Source organism: Nannospalax galili, unplaced genomic scaffold, assembly GCF_000622305.1.
Source record: "Nannospalax galili isolate Female #2095 unplaced genomic scaffold, S.galili_v1.0 scaffold245, whole genome shotgun sequence".
Classification (NCBI taxonomy): Eukaryota; Metazoa; Chordata; class Mammalia; order Rodentia; family Spalacidae; genus Nannospalax; species Nannospalax galili.
The window spans coordinates 1,304,404-1,316,380 of record NW_008353009.1 but is presented as its reverse complement, the minus strand read 5'-3'; the positions used below and the strand labels follow the sequence as shown (position 1 = coordinate 1,316,380).

Genomic DNA, 11,977 nt, shown 5'->3' with positions numbered 1-11,977 from the left:
CGCATCTCTTGTGATGTTGGTCTGTCAACATGACTGTGTTTAGAAGCACCTAGGAAACACACCTTTGATCTTGTCTGTGAGGCATTTCCAGAGAATAATCAAGAGGGGAAGATTGCCTTCAACATGGCTGGCACCTTCCAATGGGCAGCCCAGATATGAAAGCTCTAAGGTAAAAGCAGTCTGTGTGCCTGCCTGGGCAAGTATGGCTATTGCTGCTGCTGTGTTCCTCTGCTGAGAGCCTCCAGGGAACTTTGAGACCCTCAGTGTTGACAGGACCTGCTGAGGTGTCCAGCCTTTTGGAGTGAGCAGCTATCATGTTTTCTGTCCCTTAGGCACGAAGTCACAGTTGGACACTGGCTGCTCTTCCAGGGGTCCAATTCCAAGCACCCACATAGCGACTAACACTGACTTTAATTTCAGTTCCAGGGGATCCAATCCCCTCTTCTGACCTCTGAGTGCTCTGCATAATATGGGTGCCCTTACATACATGCAGGCAAAACACTCATGCACATAAAATAGAAATAAATTTAAAAAAAAAAATCAAAAAACAAAAGCAAAGTTCAGGGACTGAACATGTAGTTCAGTAGGAGAGCACATGCCCAGCAGATGCAAGGCTGTTCCAGGCCCAGAATTGCAAGATAAACAAACACAAAAGTCTAGACAATTTCCTGGCCCATGAAATTACCCTGTAAATACATATTTAAATAAAAACACTTCATTACTATCTTTTAAAAAAAATTATTTATTTATGTGTATGCCCATATGTAGGTATGCACACCAGAGTACAGATACCTGCAGAGGCCAAAGATGGTGTTCGCTGTTCCCCTGGAGTTGGGAGTCACGGACAATGGTAACTAACATGGGTGCTAGGAACTGAACACAGGTCCTCTGGAAGAGCAATATTCACTTTTAGCTGCTGAACCATCTCTCCAGCCCCATTATCTTTTTATTTCTATGTCTAAAGAAAACTAAACATGATTGTAGAACCTTCAATCTTTTTTTTTGGTCTTTTTGAGACAGGGTCTCCCTGTAGCCTCAGCTGGCCTGGAACACACTATATAGACCAGGCCGGGCTTGATCTCCCAGAGATCTGCCTGCCTCTGCCTCCCAAGTGCTGGGACTAAAGGCATGTGTCACCGTGCCCAGCTAGAACCTACACTTTTAGGCCAGCAGGTATAACTTAAATGCTACCAAACTCATTTCAGAAAACCTTCCGCCAGTACAATAAGGGGAATTTAAGTTTCCCAAACTTAAGGACAACCAATAATTTTTAATATCTATTAATCAAAGAAGAAATTTAATGGATTATATTAGTGTTCCTTTTAGTTGAGAAATTCTACAAGCAGTATTTTCTTTCTCTATATCACAGTCTGTTGACTGACATCAGAAACAGTTACTAAAACCCTGATAATGTTGACTTTCCCATGGGCCTGGCTACTTCTGGAGCTTATCAGGTATGTGAAGGCTACCACCAATGATGTGGGACTGTGCTCCATCTTTCTAGGGAGCTGAGTTTACTCCAGGCTAAATGCTTACGTATGTACTTAATGGTAAGCATTAGCTTCCCCCCCCTAAATGCTGTAATACAGAAGACTCATGTATAAAACAAGTTTTAGGAAGGTGTTGCAATGGCAACACACACTCTGGGAGCTCATGGCCATTCCCTCCTGAGAACCCTAAGGAAATGCTGGGCAAACAAACCTCACTGCCTTCTGATCACATTTCAAAGACTGGGCATCCTGCCAGAGACACAGAAAAAATCTGCAAGGGAGTCCAGGAGTCTGCCAATCCTGAGTGGCCTCTTTTCAAGTAGGTAATAGAGGTAGTACAGTTGGTGTTTCATGAGCTGACTTCTAGCTCTTTTTATCTAGATTTTTCTGGCTTATCAATAGTAATACATCCCAACACATTAATACTTCAATTTGTCTTAATGTAGCACTCAGATTCGGTGGCACCACTACTTTGAGAACACAGTAAACAGCAATATATCTTCCCAAACTGTCAGAAAGTGCTGAACATTCCCAAGTAATGTCCTGCCCCTAATCTGTTTTCTGGATGTCCTGGTTCTTTTCCTTTTCTGTATATTCTTCTAGTCGAAGAAGCCACTTGGCCCAGTACTGGGAACAGAGCTCTGCATCCATGAAATGAGGGTGGGCAGGGGATCCATCTTTGTAGGCCACCACAATTAAGCCACATTGAACCTAGAATGAAACACAGGCAAGCCCAATATTTCTTCTTGCTCCAGGGCAAATCAGCCAGTACTAAGCAGTCTACAGTGTTATCTCCAAATCTGTTTCTAAGGTGGGCTGGTTAAAGCCTGCACCAGGACACAAGAGAACAGAAAGGTGAGAGATAAAACACTTAAGAATGGATTGTGATCATTAAGAATGATTGAAAAAACAAAACAAAACAAAAACAGCACAGGAAGAGACAAAGTGCTTTTTAGGAACCATAGGAATAGTTGGCAATGGTATAAAAATAATGAAAACCAAAGAGTTAAGGAGCTGTAAATAAACACCAAGCAAAGCATAGTAAACAGAAGCCCAATGCTCTGACCTGAAAACCGTAGTTGGAGTCATGGTTCATGGCACCTATGTATGCCACAACTTGCAGTGGATTATCGTATGTGTTTCGGATAAAAGGCTTTGGTTTCTCTGATGTCTTCCAGTCAATCACACACAGCTTGCCCCTAAGGAGAATCCAAAGGAAGGCTTTGTAAGTAACAGTTCAAACTGCAAAACGTGGGCTGGCAAAATAGCTCAGTAGGTGAAGAAAGGCTCCTGCTGCCAAGCCTGATGATTTGAATCCAGTCCCTGAGACCCACATGGTAGGAGAGCTGATTCCCAATGAAGATCTCTGACTGCCACACCAACACTGTGCCTACAAACATAAACACACACAAACACGCACACAGAATAAAATGTAATTAAAAAAGCCCCAACCTCTCAGAATGAGAAACTCCACTAGGTTGACTCTTCTCTTACATATCTGAGAGCTCCAAGTTCAGTGAGAGACCTGTCTCAAAAAATAGGGTAGAGAGTGACAGTGGACACCAACCTTGATCTCTGGTATCCACACAGGCAAGCACATGCACACAAATGCATACAGCCACCCCGCCCCCCATTACTAATAGAGTAGATCTAAAGGTTCTTATCACAAAGAAACAGTAAGCAGGTAAGGTGATGGATACATGAACTAGCTTGATTTAATCTTTTCACAATGTACACAAGTATCAGAACATCATATTGTACCATATAAGCATATACATATACATATATATATATAGACAAAAATTACTTTAAAAATCTTGGTAGCATAGACCCAAGTTAAAATTGCAATAAAACAGTTGTAGATCTTTGATAGAAGTCATTATATAGTTCCTTTGGTTAACTGAAGGGGAAGCCAAAACCAACCTATTAAATTAATTGGCACTCTCAGTGCCAATTTAAATTTATAAGCTCTTAGATGAGGTAGCTATGCCACAAACTGTTAGGTGCTCTAAATATAGTTTCTAGACTAAAGAATAGTCTGTTAATTTGTGTGTTGTTGCAGTTGTTGGAGATCAAATTCTGGGCCTCATGTAAACGAAGCACATATATTATACTACTGAGCTATGGCTCGAGGCCTGTCAATTTTTTAAAAACTTACTATTTAACTAGAGCTCCAAAGGTCTCACACCCCCATTTCCACATCCTGTTGTTGCTCACAGGCTTCATTTGGAATAGGGGATCTGCAGATGGCAGCTACCCTTGGAATGGGGAAAACTGGAAAAAGTGTAACACTGCAGCACTTTTTAAACGGTAGGAAGCTTTGGTGTGTTTATAGTCCTTATCCTATCAGCCACTGCCTGGATGCCAGGAAGAGCTGATTTCCAGGGCCAAGAGATCACAGTGTAACCTTTGGGAAAACAGGAAAAAAAGGGGGGCGGGGGAGACCAAAAGAAAAAAAAAAATGAGTAAAAAGGAAAACAAAAAAGAAAATGCAGGAATCGAACGGGCTCTTACAGCAGTACTTTTCTTATGGGAGGGGAAGAGGGACAGGGTGGAAGGAAGATGAGCCATGCTCGGGATATTGAAAAAATAGCTTTTCTGCACCAGACTGATCCTGATATTGGCAGTTTGTGGCTCTTCCTGTCATCCCCCCCTTCTTCTTCCCTCCCAGTTCTTCTGCCTAAACCTTGGTTTGACTTTAAAGAGGCCAAGGCCACTATACCTACATCAAGAAGCAGGCGTTAAGCGGGAAAAAAACAAACCAGAAGACAGGAATCATCTGTCCCACTTGACATTAGTCCACCTCACCAGTGAGATGGAAACAGCCTTGTACTTACTGGTATTCAGCCACACAGTCCAGCAGCCCTACATACTTCAAAGTCTCATGCTGAACAGCACTTTCAAGTGCTTGCACACCACTGATATCTTTCAAAATATGCTGGACACTTTCAATGTAGCCACATTTGAGGAGATGCTCATCTCTCTCTTTTAAGTTCCCCTGGTGTGAAAGTATGCTTTCCAAGGCTTCATGGAACTGTTTCCCTTGTAAAAAGATGTCTGAAAAGAAAATCAAGGGAAAAGGAAAAATAAACTCCAAGTCAAACAAAACCAGAGAGTTCTAAAAACTAGATGCACAAAAGAAAGGAAAAAAAATCCAAAGTACACAAAAGTTATCTATAAACGTCAACCCCTTAGATAACAAATTTCATCCTTTTTGTTTTATTTTTGGAGGCAGGGTCTTGTACATAGCCTAGGCTAGCCTTGAACTCAGATCCTCCTACATCAGTCTCATGTGTTGGGATTAAAGGCATTTAACCATTATGTCCAGCAAAACTCAGCTTCTTGTGAAACCTAAGAATGTATTTTGAAAAACCAAATGGATTAAAATAGTTATAAATGAAATATATTAAAATGTAGTTAGCAATAGGCCAAAACTAGAATTAAAGACCTGGGGCTACAAAACACCTAGTTTATGTGCATTAAAGCATCCAATTTAAGAGGTTAAGTGGTTGAAATAAAAACTGTCAAAAATTCAGGGAAATGTGTTTTTGTTTGGCTTTTTTTTTTTTTTTTTTTGAGATAGGGTCTTGCTATGTAGCTCAGGCTGACCTCGAACTCACAATTTTCTTGTCTTAGTCTCTAGAGCACTGGGATTACAGATACATGCCGACATGCTCGGCAACTTAATTATGAATATGATTAAAAGGAGAGAATTCTTTGACTAACAGGATTAGTGACTGGTCAGGAATGAAAATCAAGGTATAGCTAAATGGAAAAAATAATTGATGTTGTGAGGTTGTACTTCTTTTTTTAGGGGGGTGTTTTTGAGACAGGGTCTCTCTGCAACCCCAGCTGGCCTGGAACTTGCTATGTAGACCAAACTGACCTTGAATTCACAGAGATCCACCTGCCTTTGCCTCCCAGTGCTGGGATTAAAGGAGTGTGCCATCATACCCAGCAAGGTTGTACAACTTTTTAGTGCTAAATCAACTTGAGACAGTTGCTGTGTCCAGAATCTTTCCCCTTATATTCCTTTGTGTGTGGTATATACATGTGTACATGTTCAAGTGTGCACATGTATGGATACACACATATACACATGCGAAGACTGGAGGTCAGCATCAGGTGTCTTCCTCTATCACTCGCTACCTTATTTATTTTTCATTCCAATTTCTTTCAAAATCAGTTGAACTTTTAAAAGTAATTTATTCTTAGCTGGGTGTGGTGGTGATTGCTTTTAATCCCAGCACTCAGGAGGCAGAGGCCTGGTCTACACAGTGAGTTTCAGGCCAGCTAGGGCTATAGGAAGACCCTGTCTCAAAAAGACTAAAAAAAAAAAAATTAATTTATTCTTTTGACAATCTCACCTATGTAGAGAATTCTGATTACTCTCGCCCCTCAAACTCTTTTGTCTTCCACCTTTGCCAATTCCTCTCCTCCATTTCCCACATTCATGTTTTTTTTTGTTCTGTGACCCACTGAGTTTAAGCTGTATGTGTGGATCCTCCTTATATTTTGAGACAGGGTACCTCACCAACTTGGTTAGGATGGCTGGCCAGGGAGCTCCAGGAACCTTTCTGTCTCTACCTCTCCAGGGCTGGGATTACAGGTGTGCACCACTATGCTCAATTTTATGTGAGTGCTGCGGATTGCACAGCAGGCATTTAACTAAGCCATCTCTTCAAACTTTTTTTTTTACAAGATTTCATTTTTATTTTAATGAAAGGTATATGTGTGTAAAGGCCTGGAGAGATGGTTCAGTGATTAAGAGCACTGGCTGCTCTTGCAGAGGACCCAGGTTTGGTTCCCAGCATTTCCAGGGTGGCTGACAACCATCCATTACTCCAGTTCCAGGGGAATCTGATGCCTCTCTTCTGACCTCTGTAGGTATTGCATGACACAGGTGCACCTAATATATGCAGGCAATACACTCATACACATTAAAAAAAAAGGTTAGAGCTAAAGAGAAGACTCAGTGGTTAAGAGCACTGGCTGCTCTTGCAGAGGACCCGGATTCAATTCCCAGCACACACATGGCAGCTAGCAACCATTTGTAACTCCAGTTCCAGGGGATGTGACACCCTCTTTGACCTCTGCAGGTATTACAAGACATGGGTGCACCTACACATATGTAGGCAATACACTCATACACATAAAAACAAAAATTAAAAATGGATAGACAGAGAAAAAGGAAAAGACACTTTTCTGGGTAATTCAGAAAAGCATGCAGATTTACAAAGCTGCCAGACTCTAGTTCAAGCTACTACACTAGGGGGCAGGAATTCTGGGCAAAAAAAAAAACAAAACTCACATTATCTCATCAAAGGGATAATTGTTCCTTCTATCTTTTTAGCATGGCTGAAGGTGAACTCACCTTCCTGTGGCTTGGTCCCTAAACCAGGAGCCTCACAGGCCCAACTGTTTTAACTTTTTTCTTAAAGACAGGGTCTCTGTAGCCCTGGCTGACCTAGAACCTGCCTCTGCCTCCCCAGTGTTGGGATTAAAGATGTTGCCACCAACCCTACTCCAATTGGATAACGGCATGTCCCACTTTTTTTTTTTTTTTTTTTTTTTTTTTGGTCTTTTGGAGACAGGGATTCCCTGTAGCCCTAGCTGGCTTGGAACTCACTATGTCGACCAGGCTGGACTTGAATGCACAGAGATCCACTTGCTTCTGCCTCCTGAGTGCTGGGATTAAAGTCTTCACATTCTTTAGGCTAGCGGGCAACAGCTTTCCCTCAATGGGCCTTCAATGCTACTGTATCATTTACACTTTTTTTTTCCCTTCCGGAGTTGAGGACCAAACCCAGGGCCTTGCGCTTGCTAGGCTCTACCACTAAGCTAAATCCCCAACCCCCATTTATGCTCTTTTAAGTTAAGAAAAGGTAACACAAATTTATTTAATAAAGACAAGAAATACTATAGATTCACTTGATTATTGGTCAGGAAAGGAGAGAAAGAGGGGCACTGTTAGGGTAAGCAGGGATCTCGGTGCTTTCAAAACATTAATTTTCAAACACCTCAGCAAGATAAGTATCATAACTCTGATCTTAGTGAATGGGGCCCTGCTGGTCTGAGCAGTGCTGTTAATCTGCCCAAAACAAAAAGCTGGACCAGCACACACCCTGGCACCAGAGCCTCTTCTTTCTAGTCCATCAGTCAGCACAGCAAGGGTGTTAAAACTCAGAGAGCACTGTTTAAATACACATAGGAACAGAGGAAGAAATCCACATGCTTAGAGATAAGATCCATGGAAAAGGAGGAAAACAATCTCATCCAAACAAGGTAGTGATAAGCCACGTTATGTTTGTCAGATTTTCACAAAGACTTTGAAAGTTCAGTTCTACCATTAGGGGAAAATGAAATTGCTTCTGGGAAATTACTTGGAGAGTTAAATGGAATTCAATTTATGAGATAAATTATTTTACTTCATATACTTGGCTCAATTGAGATTATTTGCATGTGGACAGCCTTCAAGAAATTTAAGACTGACGGAATTAAAACTTAAAGAGATGCAGAGTTAGTGTACAGTCTACTTAACGAATCAAAAGACAAACTTGTTAAAAACAAGAGGGGGTAGGTAACTAAGAGGTAGAGGACCTGTCTAGCATGCACCAGGCCCTAGGTTTTTTTTTTTGGTCTTTTTGAGACAGGGTCTCCCTGTAGCCCAGCTGGCCTGGAACTCACTATGTAGACCAGGCTATCCTTGAACTCACAGAGATCCATCTGCCTCTGCCTCCCCAGGGCTGGGACTACAGGGGTGTACCACGACACCTGGCACCAGGCCCTAGGTTTAGTCCCTAGCACTGCCAAATGAAAAAAACAAATGACTTTCTCTACTTCTTAGACAATTCATTCCCAGCTACAGACCTAACTCCTGGCCAGATTCCTCACATATCTAAGACCATGACCATGGAAAGCTCGATTTCAGGACCCAATGAATCTTAGAAAACACTAAACACGATTCAACTCATAAAACTTAAAAACATTAAAAAATAGAGTAGCTTGGCATGGCAGGTACCTGTGATCCCTGCATTAAGAGGAGGTGGGCAGATCCCAAGTTCAAGGCCAGTTTCCTTTTTCTTCCACTGTACTAAAATGTATGTGATCACCTCATTTTGAGAGTGGATTTACTTATTAAGGTTGATACTGAGTTAAATGAGAAAAACAGCAGAGCCTTAATTCAGCTAAAACTGACTATGAAACTGTCTGCCTGGGTAAGGGGGCCCATTCAATTCCAGTTTCTCTCCTTTATCAAGTTGGCCACGTTCTTACTCTGGGTGGAGAGATATAAGGCCTTCCTAGGCACCCACATGCCCCAGCAGCTTTCTGCCTTCATATTTCTTATTTTTGTTTCTGATTTTAGACAGGGTCTCCCTGTAACCCCAGCTTGCCTGGAACTTGCTAGACAGACCAGAATGGCATTGATTTCAGAGATCTGTCTGCCTCTGCTTCCTGAGTGCTGGGATTAAACGTATGTGCCACCACACTCAACTGCCTTTTTTTAAAAAAAAATTTTACTTATATTTCTTATCAATAATTCAGGTTTCTTGACAAATGAAACATTTCTGGTTTAAGGAAAATCAAAACAATTCCTGATGAGGAAACTATAAATTCTAAATTCTAGTGGCACAAATAAAAAGGATATCATTAAAAGATTTCTACACTGCTTGTTTAGAAAGCAGAGAACATTAAGTGGTTCTCATCAGGCATCCCAAGAAGGCACCCACGGCATATGGTCCTTGCCACACACATCTCAAGAATGTTATAAGTGAAAGCACTGGCCATTTTTGCCATATCCAGGTACAACTTGCACAATTATATGCTTACTTTTTTTTTTCTAAGATGCCTGGGAATAAGTGTATTAATCTTAAAGTAAAAGTGCTCATACAGGGACTGGAGAGATGGCTCAGCAGTTACAAGCACTTCCTGCTCTTCCAGAGGACCACTGCTCAGTTCCCAGCACTCCTATCAGGCGGCTCACAACTGTCTATAACTCCAGCTCCAAGGAATCTGAACCCTTTTCTGGCCTTCATGGGCACACACACATACACACACACACACAGCATATACTCACACATAACATATACACACATTAAAAAAAACAGTGTTCATATGTCACTAGGGGTACAATATGCTCTTGGGGAAACACAGGCTTAGAATATATCAGTTTTAATAAAAACCACCTATATAATTCTTATGGGACCACTTCATTCTCCTATATTGTGTTCTTATATAGCTTATACAGGCCTGGAATTTGTGATCCTCCTACTCAGCCTCCTGAGTGCAGGGATTATAGGTGTGTACCACCAAACCTGACTCAAAGGTTTATTTTTGAACAATCTGCATTAAGGAAGCTATTCTCACTTGTTTTAATAGGTCAGGAATTGAAGGCTAAGGTTTATTTACTCAGTTCCTAATCAAAAATACTAGATCGGTTCAACTTATCAAAATGTAAATAGGGATCATAAGTTCTGGTTTGTTATTACGGTACTTACTAGATTCTGAGCAAAAACATTATTAAAGAGACTACTGTTAAGAGGCTTTTCCTTAATGATGGAAAATAACTCTGATGGTTTGTAGCTTATAAATTAAATGAATTTTATGAATCAGTTATCCAAATTACTTCCATTTCATCTGTGTTCTGAAGTGAATAGTATTTAAGCTTCCTGGGACCATCATGAGGGTTGAGTTAATAGGCATAAAATGCTATTTGGAAGTAGTTCCTCACTAAGGTTTTTTTTTTAAGCCTCATTCTTTTGACACTAATGCTCTATATTCTAAAAACCATAGTGACCATACATAAACCAGAATTAAGAGAATTACTTGAAGTATATTCTGCAAATCCCTGTTCTCCCAGCTCCTGCATCATCCGCTGTTTCCACCTGTCCAAAAAGAAAATCTGTTCTGTTGTCATGGTCTGCTGAAGGATCTGTGTCACACTTGGTATCGAATGTCTTTGCAAAGGGATTTTCAAAGGACTCGAAGTAACACTTGCATTTGGCTTCACACTTCTCTGTGGATTGAAGATGGGAAACCAGTTTCGTGCAACTCTTATCTCCTCTGGCTCTGGAGGCTTCTGCTTACTCACAGGTCCATAGAGTAAATCATCTTCTTTGAACAATGATTCTGGGGTCTGGGCTGGGCCTCTGGATGACAGGACAGACCTTACTAAACGAGAGTACTTGGCCTGATCTGCTTCTTCATAAGGATTTTTTTTCTTCTGGCCACATGAATAAGAGGAAGTAGAGAAACCCACAAGGGTTCTTGGCTTTACATAAAACCCTTTTAAACTTCTGAGAAGCCTGCAGGTGGTCCGAAATGCCTTCATGTTTAGATTTTTTTCCCTCCACATGTTGAAGACCATTTTTTACAAAAAATTTGTATTCCTATTAAAAAAAATGATGTTAAGATATAAGATGTTTTATATACTTGAACCACCAAAGTGAAAAATCACATCAGAATACTGTATTAAGTTTTTTGATGTTTGGAGAAAACCAGTTCCCAAAGACTCATCAAAATCAAAAGGGCCATGGACTGGAGATGACTCAGTAGTTAAGAATGCTTGCAGAGTACCTGGGTTTAGTTCTCAGCACCCACATCAGGTTACTCACAACCACCTGTAACTCCAGTTCTAGGGGATCCATTGCCCTCTCTGGGCCTCTGAGGACACTTATTCATAGGTGTGCAGAAATACACAAAGACACACACAAATAAATAATTTTTAAAAAAATCAGAAGGAGCTGGGCATGGTGGTGCACACCTTTTATCCCAGCTCTTGGCAGAGGCAGGGGGATCTCTGTGAATCTGTTCTAGAGACCTAGTTCCAGTCCAGACAGTGCTACAGTCTCAAAAACCAACAACAAAATCAGAAGGGCCAGCACTTGCTAAATGTCAACTGTAGACAGTTTGGTGAGAAACCCACCTAACCTTTAATCTGAAGAAATGTGACCAGGCCTGGTTGGCACAGGCCAGGAATTCCAGCACTCAGGAGACTGTGGCCAGATTGCAAGTTTGAGGTCAGTTTGACTCTAAAACAAACACGTCATAGCTAACAGATAAACACCAACAGCGACATACTAAACTCTTCGCTACTCAGTTTTTGATCTAATCCTCACTCTTAATAGCACTCCTTTTAGAGGCGTGCTGTTAAGACCCATTGTACAGATTTGGAACTGGAGCCCCATTTGTCTCAGGTGGGTTGCAGGGCCCGGAGCGCGACCTTCCCTGCAGGTGTGGACCCCCGGGGACAGGACGGCTGTAGCTCCTCGTGCGCGAAAGTGAACGCTAAAGAGATGATTTAAATAGTCGCCCAGCCTACTGCAGGGGTCAACCTGTACCTTAGACGCCTGGTACCCAAAGCACGAACAGCCTCTGAGGACCCGTACTTTCATCAGTCCCGCTCTAGCAAAGGAGCCGGCCCCAGCATGCACTGCTGCCCTCATTCCCCAACCCCTAGCCTCCAGTTGTCTGTCCCTCCCGTCAGG

General features: G+C 41.7%; 1 protein-coding gene across 1 annotated transcript; it reads right to left on the bottom strand.

Moving 5' to 3' along the window:
- Positions 1–722: 722 nt before the first annotated feature.
- Mgme1 (mitochondrial genome maintenance exonuclease 1) lies at positions 723–11,964 on the bottom strand. The gene is made up of 5 exons (XM_008850276.3): positions 11,831–11,964; positions 10,317–10,879; positions 4,328–4,547; positions 2,557–2,689; positions 723–2,201 (listed from the first exon to the last, which is right to left on the bottom strand). Exons 2-5 carry the CDS (start codon positions 10,855–10,857, stop codon positions 2,040–2,042), a joined length of 1,056 nt encoding a protein of 351 aa, XP_008848498.1. The 5' UTR covers positions 10,858–10,879; positions 11,831–11,964; the 3' UTR covers positions 723–2,039.
- Between the last annotated feature and the right edge of the window lie 13 nt (positions 11,965–11,977).